The 26,470-nt window shown below is 42.9% G+C and overlaps 1 protein-coding gene across 1 annotated transcript; it reads right to left on the reverse strand.

The window, feature by feature from the left end:
- Positions 1 to 10,270: 10,270 nt before the first annotated feature.
- gdf5 (growth differentiation factor 5) lies at positions 10,271 to 19,522 on the reverse strand. Its single transcript, XM_085457812.1, has 2 exons — positions 18,682 to 19,522; positions 10,271 to 12,039 (listed from the first exon to the last, which is right to left on the reverse strand). The coding sequence occupies exons 1-2, from the start codon at positions 19,163 to 19,165 to the stop codon at positions 11,090 to 11,092; spliced, it is 1,434 nt and encodes a 477-aa protein (XP_085313938.1). The 5' UTR covers positions 19,166 to 19,522; the 3' UTR covers positions 10,271 to 11,089.
- Positions 19,523 to 26,470: the final 6,948 nt, after the last annotated feature.

Here is a 26,470-nt window from a genome sequence, read left to right on the forward strand (position 1 = left end):
GAGAGGTGGCAGTGTAGAAAGATGTGTCCGATTTTATTGCTCAGTACTTTATTGATGCAGGTAAAAGTCCCACTAAGGTAAAAGATCTGTTTTCAGGAGTGACCTGCAGAAGAGGCCAGAAGCCATTTTAACTATTAGAAAATGTGCACGCACGGCCAAATGCAACCTCCGCGAACTACAAATGAGAATTCGGATCTTACGCAGTAAAATATTGAAGACAAAACAATAAATTTTTGTGCAGCCTTGAGCTCAGTCACACTGAGAGAGAGCGAAGCATTTCTTACTTTGGTAAAAACTGTGCACCGCTGAATGAAATGTTGATGGCAGTTTTTAATCAGAAGGATTTAACATAGTCTGCCCTCCACAATCACATTCTTCTGCATGTGTATGAAGTTACATTCGATTGCTTTCATGAGGGACGGCCTCTAATCGAACATTTCTGCTTGGTTTTAGAAAAGTAGCAGAGACGTCAGATTACCAGTGTGGGGTCGACTCATTAAGCTGGTAACAGGAGCCAACATGAGTTTAAATAATGTCTCATTTTAATTTTCTCATGTTCAGGTCAGATTGGATGCTAAACTGACTCGCTGCTCCATGTTTTAAATTGTATTATTAAATGAATCCAGCCTGACTTCAGCCAACACAGCTGTTGTTTCTTCACATTCACTGTTGTGGTGCTTCCCCGAGACTGGGGGAACACGAGGCTCGAGTTAGCTGATTAGCAGCTACTGAACTGTGAGTGAGGCGATCATGAAACGGTAAATAAAACCTTGGTGTGTGGTAACATTAAGCTTTTGTGTTATTCGGGAAGTTTCGCTTTAGAAATCAATCTAGAAAAGAAACCTGCGGCTCCTCTGTGATTGCATTGAAGTTTTTCACAACTTCAGCTGTTATGATGAAGAACTGGTGGCTCAGAGGTTGAGCGTTCAATGCCTTCAAAATCTGGGAACCACCTTCGATTGCACCAGTCACTTGGTTGGTGGCTGCCTCTTTCCAAAGAATCTTGGCCCGACTCAGACTGACTAGTGGAGGTTTGTGAATAACTGCTGTCTTCAAAGTGAACACAGATCAATTGCCAGTCTGAGTCAGTTTGCATTCAGACGCCTTTAATAAGTCTCCTTGCAATATTTGAGTCAACTCAACTGGTTGTATTCTGGTTATATTTCTATATAACAGCTAATGTCATTTTGCAGTTCACGACATCACCATTTGGACTCTGAACGGCTGTGAATGTGTATTTCTGTGTATGCTGATGGATACAGATTAGCTGGTTTATCAGTTAACGGCTTTATTATCACAAACAGATCTAGTATTCTGCTGCACTTCATTCATTTAAATCAGATATAAAATTAAAAGACTCACACACTTCGGGGTTCAGTAGGCATCAATTAAATATAAAGTTTTAGCACAGCAGCTACCACAGAACGGTTTTTATTTAGCTGTGTAAATGTCTTAGTGTGTTAAGATGTGACACCAGGGGGTCCTGAGCGTCATTATGTGACGAGTTGGAAGGGTTAGATTACTGCCAGACCTGGCAGACTCAAAATACAACTAAGAAGACAGAAACATTTAATGACTTAAAGAATGTGCAGAAGAGATGTACGTGAGGAGGAGGCAGGTGGAGAGTGAGCATGCAGACATGCTTCAGAGGAGGTGGAAGAGCTGGAGGATTAGCTAAAATGCTCAAGTGCTAACCTGAGCACTGCTACAAAAACAGCAGAGAGTGGGTGCACAAGCCAGACTTTATATACTTGCAGGTGAGTGTTTAGGTGATCATAATCAGGTGATCAGTCCCGCCTCCACCTGGCTTCAAAAGCCCAGACAAACCCTGAAAGTGAGAACCGAGCACGGAGTGAGAACAGGACATTTGTTTCATGTATAAGAAAGAAAATCTAGGCAAATACAGAAATAGATCATAATTAGTGATTCATGACCAGTTATCAAAGATTTACTCCATGAAAATGATAAAGTTTGGAAACACTCTGAGGTAACTTACATTATGAATCGGCATAACATAAATAAACTATGTAACTAACAACTTCCTAACATGAAAAATTCAGAGTCTGCAAATGCAAAAAAATGCGATTTCGTTTTTTTTTTAATGTAGGACTCCATTGCAGGAGATCTGGACCACTAACCCTGAACGAGGTTGTGCGGGCCTGGATTTCTCTGTGGGAACATAAGAGCCTTCCGGGTGTGTGTGGTTCTCTCATGGGAAACGCACACACAAGCGCTTTTTGCAAGCATCATTGTTAAACAGTGTAATAGGGGCGACCATTAAAGTTGTGTTCGATGAAGTTAAGCCCTGTTAAACAAGCCTCCCTTTTCAGCGTTGACGATGGAGGGCATATGGTTCTGATTACATCCGAGCGGGGAAACACAATAGGCCTCTTCAGCCCGGCTCTTGATCCTGTTCGCTTGGATTCAGCCTGACACTTTGCCACAATTCCCGGCCACAAACAGCGACAAGGAAACCCGAAACCTGTAAACAGTCCGTGTTTCTGCTTTACTACACATTTCTGGGCCTGAGAAGGCAAACCGCGGAGTTCACTGCGACGTAATCTGATTATGGGCTCCGTGGAGGGAGGGGCTGACGTTGCTCGGGTCCAATAGGACAACGTCAAGGGTTACATGAAGAGTTCATATACAGTGTATGTCCAGTTACAGGAGTGCTTCTTCGTTAGGCACCTCTGATGGCATTACTTCATTATATCACACAGAGTTTCTGATGTCTTCCTGTTGGTGAAGATTGGTGAACCATTCGTGTTTGAAGCTGTTTACAATGCAGGAGTACAACAAAGTCCTCAGCCAAGTTCTTTTTAGTTACAGGAGGGTCGATGTTCAGAAATTCAGAAGACAAAATCATTTCTACACAAGTGAACAGCGACAGGAAATAGAATTAGACTTTTGAAGTGCTTTCCAGTAGCAGTGTGAGGAAATGTGGCCTGGAATTAACATGGACCTTGGGTGATCCAGTCACCTCTTCATAAGCAGGAAGCAGGAACGCACACATCATATTAAAATGTGACAACAGAGTAGTATTATGTTACGAGTGTGTCAAACATGGTGAGGAGGAAATGACCCGGCCCATGTTGTTTTTCCTTCTTCTAATTAATGGCAGATGAGGCAGTGCATTTGACTGCTGTTTTGAAGGTGAGCCTCCAAACGTACTCAGTCACTTGACCGTCCAGGTTGACCAACCTAAAGAAGGTCCTACTTTAGGGTCCGCTGACAATAAATGGGAACATGATTTACAGATTTATCATGTTTAATTCAGTAAGACTGAAACTAGTGATTCAGACCATACGCTGATCATCAGGGTGTTCACTACTGCTATTTTCTGTCACAAGTTAGCTAACAAACTAATGTTCAGTCCATGTTCTAAAAACCTTTCACTCTATCACTAGACAGTGTCTATGATAGTTTTTGAGCATAGGGCTCCATGGTGCAAATTAGCCTTTATACATATAGTGTTTCATCTCAACTTTAACAGCAATACAACGACTTTGACCAATTTGGGAATCCTCCTCTCTGAACTTGGCTCCATCCTTTGAGTTTAATGGTTGTGCCCTCTGCCCTGTATGCATGGAAGACATGGAGCCCATCAAAAAAGATTTCCCAATGCCGCAACGTACTGCAACAACGTTCTGCATCAACATACTGCAACATACTGCATTAACATACTGCAACAACGCACTGCAACACCATACTGCGACAACGCACTGCAACACCATACTACATCAACATACTTCAACAACGTACTGCAACATACTGCATTAACATACCGCAACAATGTACTGCAACAACGTACTGCAACAACATCAACAATGTACTGCAACACATTATTGCAAGGTACTTCAACAACATACTGCCACTACGTACTGCAACACTATACTGCGTCAACATACTTCAACAACGTACTGCAACAGCGTACTGCAACATACTCCAACAACGCACTGCAATGCACTGCAACACCATATTGCATCAACGTACTGCAACAACATACTGCATCAATGTACTGCAACAACATACTGCACCAACGTACCGCAACACTATACTGCATCAGTGCACTGCACCAACGCACTGCATCAACGGACTGCATCAATGTACTGCAACACTATACTGCACCAAATTGCATTAACATACTGCAACTATGCACTGCAACACCATCCTGCATCAACGTACCGTGACAACGTACTGCAACACCATACTGCATCAAAATACTTCAGTAACGTACTGCATCAATGCACTGCAAAAGTATGTTGCAGTACGTTGTTGAAATGTACCGCAACGTACTGCATCAACATACTGCGTCAATGTACTGCAACAACGCATTGCAAAAACATAATGCAACAACATACTGCAACGTACCTCAACAACGTACTGCAACAACATGGCATACTAACGATTTTTAAGATCTCTTACTGGGACAAAGTACACACTTAAAGTACACACTTAAAAAAGTTATTAAAGCACTGCTGCCTTTGCACACAATGTTTCTGTGTATGAAATGTAATTTTTCCTTCATGTTTGTAAAATCATCTAGAAGCTGACATTTCAGAGCTGCAGTATTTTCAGTGCTGTGTTTGGGAGTTTGCAGTGACTTTAAAGTCTCCCATTAATGCTTTTAATATTTTGTTTGATATTATTTTTTTCTCTTCTTCTTCTGCCAATGATGTAGCTCAGCAGGTCATCTTCCTCCATCACCCTGTTCCAGCATCCTCCTCTGTTACAGTAGCTCTCTTCGTGTCCTTCTTCACTACATCCACAAACCTCCTCTGAGGTATTCCTTCTTTCCTGGTAAGAAGGATAAACATCTTCATCATTCTTTGTCCAGCATATCCACCCTCCCTCCTCCGCGCATGTCTCAGTCTCTCCTCTCTGAACTGTCCCTCTGATGGACTAATTTATAATCCTGTCCATGCTGCTGACTCCCAGTGAACATCTGAACATCTCCAAACCATCACAGCAGGTCCCACTACCATCTTTAAACCTTCCCTTTCACTCTTGCTGCTCTCCTTCTGTCACAAATCACTTCTGACACTCGTCTCCACCCACTCCACCCTCCCTGTACTCTCTTCTTCTCCTCTCTTCTGAACCTAGCTTTGTCTCTTTCCCATATCTTCATAGAACGGCTCATCAGCGTTATCCCTCTGTAGTCACTACAGCTCTACACATCACCTTTGTTCTTGAAAATCAGCACCAGGCATCCTCTCCAAGATTGTGTTAAACAGTCTGGTGAAAAACCCCACTGGCCTCTCCTAGACATCTCCATACCTCCACAGGTAAGTCATCTGGACCAACCATAGATTCTCTTAAATCTGCCTCCTACTTAGTAATTCTCTGTTGATATACTTTTAGTTATGTTGAGAAATTCTTATCCCCCACTAAAGCTTAGAGACACTGAAAACTGTAGCATCAAACTGATGTATTTAAGGAATATATACACAACATCAAGCCAAGCATAAACGGGAACAAAGTGAAACGTACATCTGAAGATGTGAGTTACAGTAAATATACTTGCAGCTTCCAAGACATTGTGTTTCCTCTTAAACAATCCCACTCCATCACATACCGTGAAGTCAATTTCCTAATTATGCTTCATTTCCTGCCAAGCCAACACACTTTTCCATCGTCATAAATCATAGGAAATATCCGTCTCCATAAATCATACACAGAGATTTAAATCAGCTGTTTGTACAATCCAGTGCGTGTATCTCAGATGGGCTAATGTGTACAAAATGTGTGATAATTAAAGCCAGGCGGAGCTCTCTGTGGGGAATACCATTTCCCAATGTCTATCGAACAGCGCTGCGCTCGATACCTCCTTCAGCTGTTCACAGCTGAGCTTGCAGGGCTGCAGTAGCACAGATAAACCTCTCAGCTGATCCGTTAGCAGCTTGCTGTGGCAGCAGACTGAAGCCTGGTTTAAGATCACTTCACCGGTGACCTTTAACTGCCTAACAATTAAAAATGGCGCTGACAGGACCTGCGGTCTTCTCCTGAATAAAAGGTGTCAAGAAACGTTCTCCACATCGCTGAGCTTTCAGCAGCATCTCACTCTCTGTTTGCTGAGAGTGTCTGAGTTCCTGCACTGATCGCTCGTGCTCTTTCTCTTCATACATTTTTGTTGAGCTCAGTTCTGTTTCATGTTTTGCCTGCTGGAAGACAAAAGCTTCACACATTTGGGACAAATAACATGTTTCTTGTTCTTATTATTCTTAAATGGATGCAAAGGTCAACAGGATCCTAGAGCAAGACAAACCAAAGATCAACCTACCTTAGCTCTGATGTCACTGCTGGGCACGCTGCCGTCTACGTGGGTGCAGCGGTGCGTGTAAATTAGGCATTTAGTTATCCCTTGTTCCTAAAATATCCACCTGTCCAACTGTTTCCAGTTCGGATGTGATACAGATACCTTGGCTTCTTCTATCTGCAGACGTCGAGTTATTAGCAATTAGGCCGTAATCCTCACTGGGAATGCTGTGCTGTGTTAGACAACATCAGGCCTTACTTAAACATTGTTTTAATTATTTTAGGAAACTAAATCCAACACATAATTATGTGCAACAATATATGCTCACTGACTTTATTAGTAGAATAATAAATGAAAACAGAAGCTGTTTCAGGCACGAAGCGCCTCCAACCTGCTGTTGTTGCTGTTATCGCTTCTGCTTTAGTGGAAGCTGGAAAAACAAAGACTGGGACTGATTCATACCTGATCCAGCTTCACTCCGGACCAACATCCAGGTCAAACATCCCCATCTGTTACCTGTAAATGAATGATTTCAGGTCATTCCTATTTCCCCATATTTTCAGAGTGAATTGTCCTGATAAACATCCTTATAAATACGTTTGGAATCATGTATGATTTTCGTTCCACTTCTCACGTGTGCACCACTTTGTGTTGGTCTTTCACCTGGAATTCCAATTAAATCGATTCATGTTTGTGGCTGTAATGTGACAAAATGTGGAAAAGTTGAAGGAGGCCGAATACTTTTGCAAGCCGCTGTATAAGACCCATAAAGAGGGCCTCAACTTATTTATAAGGATGTTTATCAGGACAATTCACTCTGAAAATAACTTTTTCATATTTTGTCTTTGTCACAACAATTTCAGTGTTTAAAGTTAAACAGTTTAAGAGACAAAAACTTCATTTAGAAACATTAATATTAGCAGTATTGAGACAGATGTATGTAACATGAGTGGTATAAGTATTCTGTGAATCTACTCTCAAAAGTCCAGTTGTTGTTTTAAAAGAAAAGTTGCCGTTGCTTGGGTGGAGTTTTTTAGGTGGGTGGCTGGGTGGGAAAAAATAAACACAGTGAATATCTCTTATCTGCAAACACCATTTGTTACACGAAGCCAAAATTAGCCCTGTCAGGTCTGAGTGGACGGGTTCCTTCCCACATCTGAAAAGAATGAGCTGATTGTTAACCGGCACACAAATCAGACGCGCCATAAATCAAAGAACAAACTGAATTTTCATCAAGTCAAAGCTGCAGTAAACCAGAGGTATTATGCATTTCATAATAAGGAAAACCACTCGGGGCATGTGCATCAAACTCGAGGCCCATCTCTCATTACAGGTTCTCGGTACGTTTGGCCTGCTGTGAAGCATCCTGTGTACACACCAAACCAAACATCCATCCATTTTCTGCAGCCTATCCCGTCGTGGAGACAACAGTTTAACCAGACACCAGACTCCTTCTCCACAGCCACCTCCCACATCTCTTCTGTGGGAACATTGACGAGTTCCCGAGCTAGTCTAGACTTTGACTGAGTGTCCTGGGTGTGCCCCAAGCTTCCTGCTGCTAGGACATGCCCAAAACACCTCATACAGAGGCATCCAGAAAGCACCCCGGTCCTGGAGACTGGTTGTGGAACACGAGCTGTGCCTGGCGATAAAGCTTGGGCTGTTTTCCCACCTGAGAGCTGACGCTCCATGTCCCAGTAAGCAGCTCCAACAGTCTGGGAACGTTTTAGGTGACACCCATGAGACCTTAATGACTCACACGATGGTAGGCTGGATGACCTGTGCACCGCAGAGTCACATGTAGATTTCCTTTACACCTGTTAAGAATGATGAGAGACTAATTTATGCTTAATAGGCTGTGTAACATTCGTGATGAGTTCCAAAAACCTTGATTTGGCTCCATAAAGATAAAAATTGTTTGTTTTGGTCAAAGATTGCTTAAAAATGTCTCCTTTGATTGATGTTAGATGAGTTGGAGCTCACAGACTTCCTGTTTAACTCTTGACATGTTGCTCATTTCCCCGTGCAGCTCAACACATGCTAAACAAGCACAGGTTCAGGAATATGGGATCATAGCATATATAAGATGAGTTATAAGATGTCCATTTGGATATCCCAAACAGGTAAAATTATAAATAAGGAAGCAGACGCGAAGCCAGACCTAATGTAAAGGCAGTTATTATCAAGACTCAGCAGCTGCTGCACCGTCGGAACAAGTGCTTTCTGGACTAAATGAGCTCCTGTTGGGGTTAAAACACAAACTGAACAGCCCTAATATTCTCAGGTTCCAGTCCCACTGAGCCTCTCTCTGCCTCCACCTCCTCAGTTCAGTATTTTGGGGATGGGGGTGGGGGTCATACCACTGGCATGCCTCAGCTTTGATTAAAGGAAATGCTTACATCAGTCCTTCTCCAAGAGAAACAAGCCATCCGCTCAGCACAGATGGTTTTATCCAATAGCTCGCAAGCTTCACGGGCAGGCAGGCAGACAGGTGTGCTCGCTGCTGACGGTAGGAGGCACACGCACACACGTTACTGCTGTTGCGTGCGTTCTGCAGCAACAACATAGATGCAGTCATCTCTACTGCTTCACACATTGTCAGGTTTTCCTCAGTCTGCGCTTTCTCGAGTAATCGGAGGAGGCAGAGAGAGATTATGAAACCACCAGACCAGGACGTGAACATGTTCAAGGCCCGTTATAAGGCACGTCTCCCTCAATGACTCTGAACAACAAAGAACTGATAGTTTCTAAAAGTCTGATTTAACAATTAGGAGAAGCTGAGAGAGATACTTTCTTTTCTACCGTTTATTGTGAGGAAATGAGAAAATCTACAATATTAAATATATTAAATAAATATATGACAGTATATGGTTATATGATATATTTTGAGCATGCACAACCAGAAGAAGAACCTGGGGCAGACACAGACTCCTGAGAGTCCCATTGGAAATGCTGGAGCAGAGCAGCTCTGGGGATCTCTGCAAACTCTCTAGTATCCACAGCCCAGGCTCAGAGCAGCAGCTGAGGGTGGATGGACGGATGCTAAATGGACTGGTTCTTCATACCTCGCGCCTTATTCACAGCCATTCTTACAAGCGGTTTCTTCCATGCTTAGGTGCTTCCCATCACTCCGATGGATCCTTGGTTTAGGATATTTGGCATGCAGGCATCTATTTACCAACCTTCCAATCAGATGACCTTCTCTACCTCGTGAGCTGCAGGCACCCGGGATGGATAAATGCAGTGATGCATTTACAAGTGAGCTGACAGAGTTTCTTAAGCTTATCTGGATCTAGTTACTTGTAACTGTTGTGTTGTAAGTCTGCTCAGGCTGTTCGTTTGTTTTATGACTTACATAATAATAATTGGTCAAACTGGTTCTTCCTCAAGTGGCGATGAAACTCTTGAGGCTTTCTCCAAAACCAGTCAGTCCCCACAAACGCCAGTATGAACCCCCTCCAAGGTCATCAGCTGACCTTAACCCTGTGCAAACAGAGCTGTCTTTTTTAAACTGGTCTCCTGAGTCAGTTAGCACCTATGATAGCCCCTCTGGGGTTTAAAAAGATGCTGCTTTAAAGCAGAAACGAAGATGTTTACAGCGTGCTACAGAAATAATTTTGGTAACTGAAGTCCCTGAACTGGATCTTTGGACCAGTTTGTGCTGTTAGTCAGTTTTGGAGTAAGGTACATGTCGGAGTGATGCAATTATCTCTGTGGTTAGCCAGATCGTCTGAGACGTCTGTGCTCCAGTTTTATCTGATCTTATCTTATTTTATGGGGCTTAGTGCTAACTTACAGATATATGTACAATTTATTAATGCAGCTGATAATTCACAGCCAGCTCCGGCTCCAGAGGAAAAATGCTGACACTGAGATTTCAAAACGTGGAGTCCACAGCCCAGTGGGTTACATCACAGAGGCTTCGACCATCTTTTATATGTAGTCACCCAGATGATGAATTCAGCGCCTGCAAATCTACTTGCAGAGTCTATAATAAAGAGATGGAGCTGGAAATGAGCAGAACAGGTCCCCTTTAATAGGCACAAAGTTAAAAAACCTAACTCCTCGTAATTTTAACTAGACCTTTGCAACAGTTTATCAAGCCAGCCAAGTAAAACACTCATGTTCCACATCAAACAGTCATTTCTGGATTAAATTGTAAATTTGGCAGCTGTAAATCTCACAAATTCCTCCGATAGTTTAGTCTGCAGATCCTCGAGGGGGTGGGGGGCAGAGGTTTTCACTGATAGGAGTTTGGAGCTCAGTCAATTAGACATTTTTTTATTGAACACGAGTTTATGCAGCTTTCCCAAATTTGGAGCAGGTCAGATGAGCACTTCATCCCTGGCTCGTATTTATACATCAGAAATTCTTGACATGCTTTACAAAAAGGTCTTGGATAAGGCATACAAATGACTTCATCAGATAAGTGCTGGAAAAGAGCATTTTTAAGTATAACACTTCATTTTTCCAAGGCATTTTAAACTCTTTACAACGATCAGCAACTTGATACAAATCTAAGAAGAAGGAAAAAGTCCGTACGAAACAGTCCAAACGAGTCTTTCTTCATCGGGTCGTGTTTCCATTATTTGGATTGTATTGGATGCATATTGCTCATCACTACCAACATCAACATTACACAGTGAGTGGGCGTTTCAGAGCATCACCTCCGTGAGTTTATCTTCATCTGTTTAGTCTTAAATAGTCTCTGGTATGCATTCTTGTAAGCCCACTTGAGTGTGAGGAGTAATGTGCGTTGCATAGCAGTGAGCCTGAAATACCAACTCCAGTTTTAGCTTTGAATATAATATTGAAAAGTCTTTGCTGTGTCTGCTACCTGCACCCGCACGACTCCACCACCATGTCCTCGTATTGCTTGTAGACGACGTTATTGGCCGAGTCGATGTAGAGGATGCTGATCGGGCTGAGCCGTGTCGGGACGCAGCAAGTGGGCGGCGTTGACTCCGGGTCCATGGAGTTAATCAGGGTTTGTATGATAGCGTGGTTGGTCGGCTCCAGGTGTGAGCGGATGGGAAAATCGCAGGCGCCGTCGCAGTGATAGGCGTCGTACTCCAGCGGCGCGATGATCCAGTCGTCCCAGCCCATCTCCTTGAAGTTGACGTGAAGCCGTCTCCGGTGGCAGCGCAGCCTGGCCTTCACTGTCTGGTGCTGGGATATGGACTGTGGCAGGGACTGCTGCACGGGTTTTTTGACTCCCCTCGCAGCAGGTGCCCGTCTCATCCGTCGCTGGGTGAACAGGTACTCGTAGACTGTTTTGTTGTCGTGGCCGGACCGCGCTTTGATCTCTTTGTAAAAAAGGTCACGCTTCTTGCTTTTCCCAAATGCTAAGAAGAAGGCTTTTTCCTTGTTGGTCCTGCCGTGTCGAGCGAATCCCAGAGCGCGAAGGTCCATGGGGCGACCGCCTCCGTGCTCCAGCGCTTCCAGTTCAAAGCACAGCTCCTGGGAATGCTGGCCTTTCTGGGTTTTGAAGCCCCTGAACACCTTCCAAACGTCAAACACTTCCCATGTGCTGCTGAACAGATCCTCTACGGCCTTCATCTGGACAAGAACGGCCTTTTGTTTGCCTGAAGCGCAGGTGTGCAGCCTTAGGAGCGGTGACGGGACTCCTCCTCCTTCTCCTCCTCTGTAGCCTATCAAGACTCTGCGAGGGTCAGGCAGGCGCTTCCTCAGGATGTGTAGCTCGGCCCCCAGGAGCCCATCCCGTTCCAGAGAGCTGATGTTGAAAAGATACCTCTGCCGTCGCAGCTGGGGCCCACGTTCATCTGTGATTAGAAACGAAAGCGCAGGTAAATATTCACCGACAGGCAAAAAGAAAAATAGTGTAACAAACTTTTCTAACACAACACAGCAAGTAAGGACTGTTGAGTAAATGAATGAATCTGTAATGTGAGCCCCAGAGAGCCATCAGCTGATGGCCACCCGTCAGGTCATAAAGGATGGACTCCTGCATATAGGTCATGAAATACACTGACAGGTCCATACACTTCCATAACTGACTCTTTCTTTCTTTTTTAACTAAATCTTTTACGAGATCTCCCTACTTGAAATCTTCATTGAACCCATTTTAATAATCCAGATATTGTCTGATCTCAGATTTTGAAATATAAAGAAATACTGTACTTTCCTTCAGTGCTGCTCCCCATCACAGACTATAGACTTTTATTCATGACCCTTTTTATCATCACAATCTTGGTATTGAGCTGTGGGTCTGACTGTGAAACCAAGTGATGCTGAAGACTCACTGGACAGGGATTTGTGATTGGCATGTATTTAGCCGAGCTGGAGCCTAACCTGGATAAACATCCTTTCTCTTAGAATGACCATAATGTAGAAAATAAGTGTGCTCTTCTGCATTGGCTCTGCTGTTATTCTTTTATACTGTTGACATTTTCCCTCCAGGTAAAAATGGACCTAATAGTTTATCTGGATCTTGTCTGTTTTATAAAAACATTACTATTGTTTAGATTTTTATTACCCTTTAAAAAAGGAAAGAACAGCATTCTTGACTTTATTTTGGGATTTCTTTTATTTTTGAAGACATCTCAGACTAAAACATCGTAATAGCTGCCAAGAGCGAAAATGTGAAGTGAACTACAGTTCCTCAAATATCCATTGATTCAAAGGTTTATCAATAACATCAAATGGTAAAATGTCCAACTTAACAACAAATATTTTTATATCCTGTTACAATTCAATTTGTTTTGGTTTCCATTTGCTTCCACTTATCCTTTTCAGGGTCGCGGGGGCGCTGGAGCCTATCCCAGCTGTCACCCTGGACAGGTCGCCAGTCTGTCACAGGGCTAACACACAGAGACTGACAACCATTCGCACTCACAAGTCAGACTCTTGCTTCTTTTTGTTCAACGGGCCAGTGTTTGAAATCTTGGTGTAATATTTATTTTATTCTGGGCTTCAACTTGCTCTCATTCCTGTTTCTTTCATTTCAGACACATTTCTAAATTGCAACATATGGTTTCCTCTGCTGACCTGGAAAAACACATTCCTGCATTTGTGTCATCGTGTTTAGATTAATCCCCGTTTACTATCTTGGGCAAAGCATCTCTTTGCAGTACGAAATGCTGCTGCCAGATTATCACCCCTATTTTGTGCTCCTTATCAGGCTCCAAATAGATTTTAGGATTGGTTTTACAATGTTTGTATTAGCATTTAGCACTAAACAGCTAGGCCAGAGCGTTCTCACTCCCGAGGCGTAACATGTCGACGTTTTGTCACGTCCCGCGGCGTTCCTGAGGAACGCGAAAGGAGACCTTCGGCGTTCTTATGGTACGCGGCGGGTTATTGCTGGAATCCAGTGCAATGACGCTCCCGCGGTAGTAGACGTTCCAGCCCTGTATTCCAGCCCTAAACCTAACCTTATCCCTAGCCCTGACCATAACCTTATTCCTGACCTTAACCAGGACTTTAATGATGTTAAATAGCGTGTTTCTAAGCGATTTGAAGAAAAAGAGCGAACATGTGTAGGTTCAGTCCAGACGGTTCTCATATTTCCTCTTTTTCCGAGGTCGTCATTTAGGAACGTGGTGGGTAGCCGAAAACGTAATATGGTGACGATTTGTCACCTAGCGTAAAATGTTACGCTTTGGGAGTGAGAACGGGTTGGCTAGGCATATGTAGCTTCTTACAAAATACACCATCTTTGTTCACAGGCTCTCTGAAACAACCTAACCAATAGATTTTACATATTTAATGATGTTACTCAGACTGTATGGATGTAATGTAGCAATACAGACACCTGTTAATTAGTGCTATAGATGCAGTTTGCTAACAAAGGGCAACCAACAGCTGGCAACTGAGCTCTCTACCTTCTGGTCCAAATATGGTAACTCGTTGCTTTAAATAAATAAATCAATAAAAACATGGTGGTAGCCAAAATGTAAATGTTGAAGCTTCAAACCACAGATGCAAAAACTGGTGAATGAAGTCAGTTGCCATATCTACAATAAACTACTGCAGGCATTATGAAGGAAATCGACATAAATAATAAGAATGAGCATCCAAAGACTCGTGTTTAGAGTAACACTTTATGGTTTACTTTATATTAATTGTCCTGAAATTAAAGTAATGTCCTCACGGGTAAGTGAAAAGCTTTAAGTCCCCATAACATATGTAAAACAAGTATACACACTCATGCTGTGTGCACAGCATCAGAAAGCATGAACTGAATGGTGTAGATGGTTTTCTGTTGTTGTCAGTGAGGGAAACTGTAAACTTCCCTATCCAATGAAACCCAGCAGATACATGTGTTTTAAATTCTCTGTGAGGACCCAGGTCGGCTAATATATTCCCATGATCTGAGCCTAATTTATCCCTGATCAACTCTGAACCCTGAAACGAATTCTGAACCTTCAAACAGACCTCTGAACTACTGTCCTCATGTTCCACACATGTCCTCACTTCAAAGGTCAGAGAAATCACTCCGGTCCTCGCAAAGTTAGCTGTGCATATGCACATAAACTGCTTACATGTTCTCACAGCACCCCCTCCTGCTGTCCAGGACTTTATCATGCATTGAAAAGTACATTAGAACCAGGCCGGGAGACCGCAACGCTCTGTAAACAGGCCTGTTATTGTGGACCTGCAGCTATTCACAGCAGACAGACAGCAAACACACACACACACTCCTCTTTGGACAGTCTGATTAAAGCTGAGAGGAATTTGGTTTCACAAACTCTCACGCACTTGTAAATCAGCGAGGATAAATAATGTTGGAGGGATGCAGAGCTCTCAGGTGTGGTCTTTATCACTTCAGAACGCTCAGAAAATCAGTCTTTCAGGAGCGGCTTGGAACAGATTATTGTGTATGTAAATGCAGAACACACAAGATTAAATGTTTGGCTTCTTAACTCTGACTTCATCCCTCTACTAACAGCTTTCAGGATGTCCAGTGGGGGCGGGGCTTTAAAATAGCTGACAGAAGGGCAGCGAGCAGCAGCAGAGCTCTCAGGTGAGATGTCTGGCTTTGGCCCTTTGTCATCCAGTGAAAACTTATTTATATTACAGGGCTCACTGTGCCAAAACAAGACTATCCAAAATTTACAAGATCAAACCAACCTCCTGAAACCAAACATCTCTGCTTTGCTTCTGAAAGGAGCTTTTTCAAACTCATTTATTTATAACTCAGTAAAATTATAACTGACCAAAATTAAATAAGATTTACATTTCTTTTTGTCACATGAGCAGATATATCGAGGGCATCAAACACGTGGTCCAGGGGCCAAAACTGGTCCAGGAAAGGGTCAGAGTTGGCCGACTGGATGAGTTTATTAAAGCGTGTAAAGTACAGCGTTGTTATGGGTTACTGTTCATGGAGTAGTTTTACTCAGGAGTTAAAAGTTAATGGACAGTTTTATTAAGTGCTGTTATTAAGGGCTTTTAGCCTTTATCTAAGCAGGTGAGTGGAGAGTGGACAGGAACGCAGGGACAGAGCGCAGGGGAAGAGATGCAGCAAATAACCCGGGTGGATTCGACTACTGCAATAGCCTAAAGTATGTGGGTCACCTGCTCAAACAAAGCTCCAAAACACCAAGATTTAGTCAAGAAAGACTCTAAAATTCAAATGTTTTGTGATCTATAAATTGAAAACTCAACATTTCAGGCTGATCACCACTCCTAAAATTATGAAAGTAATATAACTACAAAAAAACCTACTTTTGTCTGGAAAATGGCGCTCACTTGCACACATGGCTTCAGCTTTTTGAACATGCTGGCCCAGGTGAAGAAGATTTCTCACTCTGGGGGAAAATGACCAAATCACTCCTAATCCCAGGCGGGTCACCAGAGCTGAGACAGAGAGATGGACTATTTAACTATTTGCACCAACTAACCTAACCCCACTAACTACACTTTGGGTGGTGGGAGGAAGCCAGAGTGAACTCACAGAGACACAGTGACAACATGCAAACGTCACACAGAAAGGCCCGATGGTGGAGTCGAAACCAGGTGTTCCTACCGAACTTTTAGTCGACTAATCAGGGTTTTAGCTGCTGTGCTTCACACACAGCATCATTGGAGGCCCCAGAGCAACGCCTTGCTCTAGGGCCCCTCAGGAGGTAGGTTCAGCCTTGCATGTGGCAGGAAGAAAGAAAGAAGGAGCGGCAGCAGTAACGGAGGAATAAAGGCAGAAAAAAGGAAGCGAGTAAGAGTGAATGAAAGGATAGAAGGTAAATAACGAGCGTCGGGGTGATCAGTTCCTCGTCTCAGCATGTGGACGAAGTCAGCAGCGAGTCGCTGAACAAATAAAGGCCACATTAAAAGTACATTAAGTGGTGGAAATGTAAACCTTCAGCAGCAGCAGGAACATGAAACTGCGCTCATTTAAAGACGCTTCTAAAACTGTTTTACATCGTAAAGACAACATGACACGGAGGGCTGTGAGCACTGTTTATTTACCCTCACGAGGCCGTATATATCACTGAGAGCCAACCAGATGTTAGAAACACACGGCAGCACACACACACGGACTCACAACTGCAAAGGAATAAATATACATAAATATGTCCATACATGTGCACAGACATGTTCCAGACGTTAAAACTGCTGAAAGTTTGACAGCAAACACAAATTATTCCTCTGCTACACTACCTGCTGTTACCAGACTAATTAGTTATTGGTCATTAGAAAAATGCTTATTAGAATGCATTTCTAATTTCATACATGTAAACTCACTCCCTTGGTCCCCACTGTTTGGTTTTCTCCCACCAAAGTACCAGATATAGACAAACATAGCTGCCATCACAGCTTGTAACCCCCTCCTGGCTGGTTACAATAAAGCCCATAAGCCCCGCCCACCGTACGCTTGCAGAGGTGACCCGAGCCAAACTGAAGCCAATCTGAGAGAGCCATTCCACTTCCTGTCAATCTCAAACTGGCTGAAATTCAAGTGTGCAGCGGAGGGTGCCCGTGAGAAAGTCCTCAATAAACAGGAGTGAAAGGAGCTAAATAATTATTTCCAGCTGTTTGTAGAAAAAAAAGCCCAAGTTTTATTTTAGTTTTCACAAATTCAGCATCGATGATGTATGCGGCCTAAATTAAATCTACACTGGTGTCCTTTAGGGTTTTTTACACTGCAATTTTACAGCTGAAAATGAAACATATCTATTGGCTCAGCCGGTTCTGTCAGAAAAATCCCAGAAGTGCACCCTCCATGAACCTGGAAGTCCAGAGAGTGGGATCTTTTTTTTAAAAAAGGTGTATGTGTAAAGATTAAAAGCTGTAATCTGGTTTGATGAAAGTAGTTGTGATACACCTGCAGGCCTCTGTTTATAACTGAAAATCAAACACTTTCACATTTCTGTGTTCAAATGCAGTTTAAAACCTTCCAAAATTAAATGAAGGCATCATCTCTGTTTCTGCTAGAGATCAACTTCCTTCAAATTCAAGCCAAGCTGTCTTTTTCTTGTAATACCAGTTTGCACCACAAGGTGGTTTAATGAGTCAGTGTCAGCTTTTACATAAACATACATACATAAAGGAAGACTGAAAGAAAAATAGAATAGTGCTTCTGATTGGCTACGCCTCTCAAAAAACAGATTAAACAGCAGGTGGGTGTGGCTTCTGTGATGGGAGGACCATATAAGGATATCTAATCTTACTGACATCACACAGATCCAAATCTAGAAAAAAAATATCTAAAACTGAGAGTTCAGAGTAGCCTTAGCTTTTGGATGACTGACCTCAGTATTTAAAACATCACATGACTGCGTACTGCTGGAAGAGGAGAAAAACTAAAAGGAGAAAATTACGTCCACTTGAACTTCTCGGCTAAATCACATCCTCTGTTAGCTCTGGATGGAGCTTTTTCTTTAAGCTAAGCTAATTGGCTGTCAGAAAGGGAATCTGACGCCCAGTTTGTTGAACGCGCCTTCTCATCATACTCCACTCACTGCTGACCTCCTGATTTTAACGCCACAATCCTCAGCCTGTGCCCTCAGCACCACCCTCATCTGGTGCCCCCCACACTGGTCTCCAGTCCCTTAAAGCAGCTCTCATTCTGTGGCACCTGAAGTTCCAGTGACATCCTTTTTATACTCCCCATTTTTTAATTGTTAATGAATTGTGGATGTGAGGTCTGGACTTGTTGTGGATTCTAAAGTGAGACTTTAAAAGCAGCTAACAGCCACTCTGCTCATCCTCTGGCTCCTCAGATCTCCTCTAACCTCCTGCTCCAGCTGCTTTTTTAATCCCCCAGAGTACCAGGGGCACAAACGCATCATGAAGTAGCTGTCCTGCTGCCCCCACAGCGTGGACCCCCACCCACCCATCACAGCTCAGCTGGGTGTGTGTCTGCCACCATCCCTGCACTAACAGCGTGTCACTGTGTTTCTTTCATGGGACTGAAAAGTGACGTGGGAGCACGCAGAGAGGCTCGTGGGTGATGCGGTTACCTTGCCCTTTATCCACGAAGCTCGTGATGGTGTTGGCCAGGCCGGCCTCGTGCAGCGCGCTGCCGTTGACGTCACCGCTGGAGAGAGACCAGTACAGCGCGAGCATGTAGTCGTGCGGCGTCACGAGCGGCTGTTTGTGGCTCGCGGCCCCCCGCTGCGCCGCCGGAGCCGGCGCACTATGGGCTCTCTGCGGGGACGCGGTGCGCGCGGCCGCAACTTTTCCCAAACTTCTCCCCGATGAACCTCCACCTCCTCCACCCGCTCGTGCATGTGCGTTAATGGCAACGGGAGCGTGCGCCTTATCGTGCGCATCCCCGCCGAGGAGCCGGGAGCGCACGGGATCCGTGCGCCCTGAGCTGGTCGCCCTGGTCGCCTCTCCTCTGATTACCGGCGGACCTGCGCGGACACGCGCCGTGGGGCCGGGATGCAGGTGAACCAGGGTCCAGCAGCTGAGCAGCAGAGACAGACGCGTCACAGCTTTCATCCTAAAGCGCGTTCGCCTCCCGCCAGGCTGTCATCGTAGCGAAGTGCAGTGAGATCACAAGGAAGCTGAAGTGGCAAAGAGCAGTAAATCCGAGTGGGTCATCCTCACGAGAAATGCACAAAAGCTGCTGCCCCCGCCTGAAACTCGCCAGAGACACGTGCCAGGCGGTGAAAGCAGAGACTGTAACGGACGTCTACAAGCAGAAGAAACAAATCCCGCACAGCTTTATTGTCCCACGCGTCATGTGTGAGGAGCATAGTGCTGGAGAGATGTACCCGGCACAGCAGAACGCAAAGCCCGGGCTGAGAGGCGCATAAACACTCCGCGGAACTGTTGGAAGTCTTGTAAGAAACTTCTTTAAATCCCCCTTTTTTTCTCTCAGAGGGAAGAATGGCGTAATGCCGCAGCCCTCCCTCCCTCTCTCTCCCTCTCTCTCTCCAGAGTTTGAACTCCGTCCAGTGAAAATATTTCACTCACACACCAACCTGCAGGTGCTCGAAGAACTCCTCCAGCGAACCTGAGCGCAGGAATTGGAAACGGAATTCCAGAAAACTGGTTTAATTACCGCGTGATGTCATGCTGCCCAAACTCATTTAACAGCGATATTTCTCCTCAAATCTTCCTCCCTCTTTTCCACCAATGACTCACTGAAGCTGCAACACGGAAAGGACCCCCCCCCCCCCACGCACACACATACACGCGCACACACACACAGGAGGGTAATGAAAAAGTTCACATCACTGAAAAGAGCCAGAAAGCGCAGAAATAAAAATCTCCACTCATCGGTTTGATCTGTGTTGTGTTTCTCAGCAGTACAGATTATGACACTTTTCTGTTTTGTGTCTCTTTGTTCTCATTAACAGATATTTTTATCGCTCAGCAGCATCTCTGGATGATTCTTTGCTTCACAGTTTTTATAAAGGTAAAAAAAAATCCAACCTTCTAAACTGAAATCTGTGACATCATTGTTGGTACATCCACCTTTCACGTTTTCAGTCGTCAGCACTGTGAGCTGCCATCCTGTCCCACTGCATACTCAGGTATCGATGCAAAACACGAAACACTTGCTTCTCTTAAACCTGCTTTAAAAAGCCTTTATTCTGTCTTCCAGCAGCCACAGTCACTACTTTCACCTGTCATCTGTCAGCATCTCACACTTGTTTAGAAGACATGAAAGAAGAGTGAGACACGGGATGAAGAACAATGACATCAAATTTATTTAAACTAACATGAACAAAAACCACCACCAGTGAGGCTGTGCGCTGGTGGAGTCATGTGGAAGAAGAGCTTCAGAAGTCTGGTGACTCCACGGTCTGCTCCATCCACCATCACCCACTGCACTGTGGCAATAGACCACACAGACAAGACTATACAGACTATACAAGCAAGCAAACCATCACAAAAGCTTGTGTTGGTGTTACCTATCCCAGCATGCCCTGCACCACCACAGCAACCAGCGGAAGGAGTTTCCGGGTAGAGAAAAGAGACCACATGTTTGTCACCATGTCATCAGCCAGCCTTCATGACTGTACCGGTAATTGTTTTACTGTCATTATCCTCTCCGTGTTTTATCAGAGCTTTCCCCACCAGGAGGCAGCGTTTTCACAGCGTGCTGGAATATCTTCAGACTTCTTCTAACTCAACTTCAGCTGATATCTTCTCACAACATGACATAAACGTTATTTATTCTCCTTCTTTTCATAGCAGACGGTGACTTTGGGAGATTTAAAGCTATTATAAGTACAGAAATTTAAAACGAGTTCCTTCAACATAACAGATGTCCAGGCTGTGTGGACCACCACTGATGGGACAGTGGAGGGGATTAACCTGTGCCGAGGACATTGCTGAGACACCACTTTGTGCACTATGTCCACTTCCGCTGTGCCGAGCTTTGTGGCTGTCATGTTTACCAGAATGGGCCTTTAGGTCACTGCAGGACTTCCTGGGAATTTTGGCATACTGACTAGTGTGATCCTGGAATAATTAATAGCATACTGGTATCTGAAGTCCCTGCTAATGTCACAAATGCCTTTCTGTTGTGTCCCCTGGTGTGCAGTGCTTTAGCTTATACGTTAAGTATTTTGCATAATTATTGTATTGTATTGTATTGTATCTTTATTTGTTTCAGACATATAAAACAAAAAACAATATATACACACTACATATATTTTCATTTACAGATACGAATATATATGTAGATATACACACACACACACGTATGTGTTCAGATAAACAAAAAATATATAATGAAATAAAACAAAATCGTCTGACATAATGTAACAATGTTTGGTCTGAAAAGGAGTAGGAAGAAGTATGAACATACTTATTAATTCCTACCCCTGCTCAACATCTTATTGATCCCACATAATTCACCTAATTCCCATCATCACATACTCCACACGATACACGAGGAGAACCTATATAAACTTGGCTACCGTGATTGATATAATTTGGTATTTTTATACATACAATGGGTGATCATCTTTATCGGTATCATATTCTTCCAAAATCAGTTTTCGAAGTATTTTCATGAACTTACTAATTCCTGAGCATTGCTGTAGATCTATAGTAAAACTATTCCACAGTTTTACCCCATAAATAGTGACACAAAAGGTTTTAACCTTTGACCGTGCTTTAAGAATCCTTAGATTCAATTTCCCCCTCAATTCATAGTCTCCTTCTCTGTCATAGAACATCCTCTGTATATTTCCTGGTAACATATTGTATCTGGCCTTGTACATAATTTTTGCAGTTTTATATTTTATAAGATCCATAAACTTCAGTATTTTTAATTTCAAAAACATGATGTTAGTATGGTCTCTAAATCCTGCTTTATTAATCATCCTGATTGCTTTTTTTTGAATTTTACATATTGGTTGAAGTGCAGTTTTATATGTGTTTCCCCAAATTTCCACACAGTATTCCAAATATGTCAATATAAGTGAACAATAAAGTACCCGGAGTGATTTGGAAGGCAAAAAATATTTAACTTTACTTAGTACGGAGATGCTTCTTGACAGTTTGGCTTGTATATGCTTTATGTGAGGTTTCCAGCAGATTTTGTTATCTATTATCACACCCAGAAATTTTGTATCCGAAACTTGCTCTATTTCAACATTGTTTACTAATAATTTTGCTCCTGCATCTTTTTTACAATTTCCGAATAACATAAATGTAGTTTTTTCCAAATTTAATGATAGCTTATTTCTATCAAACCATGTTTTCAGTTTAATCATTTCTTGTGTGACAATTTCCAAAAGCTGCTGTAAGTTCTCTCCAGCACAAAAAATATTTGTATCATCTGCAAATAGAATAAACTGTAGTATATCTGATGTTCTGCATATATCATTGATATAGAGGATAAACAGCTTTGGTCCCAATACTGACCCCTGCGGAACTCCACAAACAATGTCCATACACTCTGATTGATATTCCCCAATTTTCACAAATTGCTGCCTGTCTCTCAAATAACTCTTTACCCATTCTAACACCACTCCTCTAATGCCGTAGTACTCCAGTTTATCAAGTAATATGTCATGATTAATTGTGTCAAAAGCTTTTTTTAGGTCAATGAATACACTAACTATACATTGTCTTTTATCTATATTGTTGGTGATATTTTCGATCAGTTCCATTAATGCCAATGATGTTGATCTATTTGATCTGAAACCATACTGACTATCCATTATTATTTTGTGTTTATCTATAAATTTGTCAAGTCTATTACTAAAGACTTTTTCCAGTATTTTTGAAAATTGAGAAAGTAGAGAGACAGGCCTATAATTTGTGAATTGGTGTCTGTCACCATTTTTAAACAGTGGTGTTACTTTAGCTGTTTTCATTTGTTTTGGGAATGTACCAGTTTGTAAGGACAAATTGCAAATGTGTGTTAAGGGTTTGGAAATGCCCTCTATCACTCTCTTAACGATTTCCATATCAATGTCGTCAGAGTCTGTAGAGTTTTTTGTTTGTGATTTCCCAACAATATCAATGATTTCCTTTTCTTCCACCACCGTTAAGAACATTGAATGAGGATTGCGGTCAATGAGTCTAGTTTCTTTCTCTACAGAATCTGTTATATCAGGAATTGTTTCAGCCAAGTCTGGCCCAACACTTACAAAGAATTTATTGAACTCATTTACCACATCTCTCATATTAGTAATATTTCTATCATTATTTGCGAAATACGAAGGATAGTCTGCCTGCCCCGAGCCCTTTTTGATGATGGTATTTAATGTTTTCCAGATCCCTTTAATATTATTTTTATTCATAATCAGTAATTTTTCATAGTATTCCTTTTTACATGACCTTAAAATACTCGTTAATTTATTTTTATATTTCTTGTATTTATTTTCAGCTTCTGTGCTTCTGTTCATTATAAATTCTCTGTATAAGGTATTTTTCTTCTTACATGCATTTTGCAATCCTTTTGTAATCCATGGGCACTCTGCATATTTTTGTTTTTTACTATATTTCTTTACTGGGCAATGACTATTATATAACAGTTTAAATTTTCCTAAAAAAATCTCATAAGCTTTATCAATATTTTTTTCCTTATACAGCATCTCCCATTCTTGCTTGAGTAAATCACTTTTGAATGCGTTTATTGACTCTTCTGTTCTCACTCGTTTGTATTTTATTGTGTTTTGCTGTTTAACCTTCCTGTAATTGCTGTTATACACTATAAAAACAGGTAGATGATCACTGATGTCATTAATTAGGAGACCACTTATGGTTCTATTTTCTATTTCATTAGTAAATATATTGTCTATTAGGGTTGCCGACTGTGCTGTAATCCTGCTGGGCTTAGTGATCACTGGAAAAAGTCCCAAGCTATACATTGTATTAATAAATTCCTCTGTCGCTCTCTGCTTGTTTGGATTTAGTAGATCTATGTTAAAATCCCCACAAATGAACATGACTTTTTGATTTGTCCTAATGAATATAACTGTACCTAAATCTTAAGAATTGGCCTCAGGCAAATGCTTTGCCTGAATATTAGTAAATATGTCGTTTTGGGCCACAGTTAGTACCTGTCATGCTTTTAGCTTGACTGGTGTTGTGGGGATTTGTTTTTCTGTTTGCCTCTTATACACCGTTAAACTCACTTTGTGTATTTTTTCTCCATCTATTTCTGTCAGTAGTCTACACAGCCATCAACGACTGTACTGCATTACAGTTTTAATGTATTACATCTATTTAATTTTACTATATTATCCTGTTTAAATTACAGTTGACACACTTGTGGGTCTCATATTTGACTGTTTACATTATTAAACATTAAAAGATTATAAAACCTGGAGTTTTCACACATCCATGTTGACAGTGTTTTGGTCTGCTTCTCTTCTCGGGGGACGAGGCGGTCGGTTCTGATTCTAACACTGTTTGCCAGTTTAATTTATGATGCCACGAGCAGCTCCAGCTCGGTGCCATAAATTTAGTTTCGACCAAGCTCAGGGAATAATTAGCAGCCAGGGTTCAGACCCGGAGCTCCCGGCAGTGGAGCTGGTCTCTGGTGGTTTGTAACTGGAGCTGGTTCTGGTGCCGTGTTTGTCTTTCCCTCTCTTTATTCTCTCTGACCTCAGCTGCTTTTCTGCCCCCCTCAGTCTCTGTGTGCGCTGATCATTGACCATGACAGATGGACAGGAGTGATCGGATGATGCTGTCGAGGATCGCACATAAACTCAAAGTTGTTGGGATCGGCTCGACTGGATGTGACCGGTAACAGACTGCGCTGTTGCACATTCAGACCTGACTCCAGGTGACAGCGCCTTAAAAACACATCACAACTGAACGTCATTAATTGCTGACCAGTTTTTACGGCATACGGTGAAGCACATGAGGCGACTGATTTGGTGCTAAGAGAATAAAATTGAACTGAACTGAATGAATGTTACAACAGTGTGTGAAGGAGCTGCAGTAATGGTTTTCTGTGTGACTTTATGGGTCGTTCATGTCGTTGTGGTAATATTTCGACCCACACTTCTTCACAGTTCATTGAGGTTTGTGTGGATTCATTTGTGCACATCTCGCAGCATTTCTGTCTGGTTGAGGTCTGGGCTTTGACTCGGCCGTTGCAGCAGCTTAATTCTTTTAATTTTCAGCCTTTCTGTTGGAGATTTGCTTCTGCGCTCAGGATCATCGTCCTGTTGTTGACCCAGTTTGGTCTGAGCTTTAGCTGCCAGACAGACGACTTCACATTTGACTCTAGAATACTTTGGTTTACAGAGGAGTTCACGGTCAACTCGATAACTGCAAGCTGCCCACGTCCTGTGGCTGCAAAATGAGCCCGCATCATCAGCCCTCCGCTGCTGAGCTGACAGTTGGTCTGAGGTATTTGTGCTGACATGCTGCGTTTTGGTTTGTCCAACTGTGCTGCTGTCCACGATGGGCAAAAACCTCCACTTTGTTCTCTCCTGTCCGCAAGACATCGTTCCAGACGTCTTGCGGTTCGTTCGGATGCAGCCAAACTTGTTCTTTACAGACAGAAGAGGCCACGAGGCTTCCAAATAAGCCACACTTACTCAGTCTTTATCGAATTGTGCTCTCAAAAAGTTTAACATGCTAACTGAGGCCTGTAGAGCATTTTTGGTTGTTTGTAGTTTCTTTGAGCGTTGCACAGTCTGGCCGAGACGTGCTGCAGACCAGAAAACTGCCAAAACCTCGGCTTTGATGGAGGTGCTGACACTCAGTGATGATCAGTTAATCAAGTGCATTTGATCAGCAGCGCCTGGCTGTTACTTGAATCCCAGTGGAAGCAGTAAAAGTGGACCTCACTCATGCGTCTGCATTTCTGATATGTAAACCTTAGAAATGAACGGGGTGTACTTTCTTTCTCCAGGACTGTATGTGTGCACGTCTGCAGCTCTCTCACTCTCTGAGAGGAATTCCTGCACCGTGTTTACTCCGGTGCTACATACGCTTTCAGGAAGGCGTTCTGCTGTGATTGAATGTGGTACAGAAATAATCCCGATGGACACCGCGGGGGTGTGAACACTTTTTATAGCCTGTGTATATTTGAGGGCACTTCCTGTATCGGAGGAATCGTGGGTGTGCGTTTGAGCGTGAAATGTAAACAGATCCCCCGGACCTCGGATCCCTGCTCTGGACCCACCGGTCTCGCTTCAGAAAACGTTGAGCGCAGCAGATTGGGACACAGTTTGGAGAAAATGTGTTTTTCCTTTGGCAGGTCTGGCTCGTGTGGCATGCAGGACGCGGGGAACATTTCATTCTGAAAGATAAGTTGTTGACATTTCTGAGTCTGAGACATGCAACGAGGATCCCAGGCACATGGAGTCTGATTCG

This window comes from Copadichromis virginalis, linkage group LG5 (assembly GCF_057382275.1).
Source record: "Copadichromis virginalis isolate Kocher_CV1m ecotype Utaka linkage group LG5, C_Virginalis_male_GT1.1, whole genome shotgun sequence".
Classification (NCBI taxonomy): Eukaryota; Metazoa; Chordata; class Actinopteri; order Cichliformes; family Cichlidae; genus Copadichromis; species Copadichromis virginalis.

Coding starts and splice junctions, on each gene's coding strand:
- gdf5 (XM_085457812.1), bottom strand. CDS start 19,165: ATGAAAGCTGTGACGCGTCTGTCTCTGCTGCTCAGCTGCTGGACCCTG. Junction 12,040..18,681: donor CTTCGTGGATAAAGGGCAAG/GTAACCGCATCA, acceptor TTCTAATCACAG/ATGAACGTGGGCCCCAGCTG.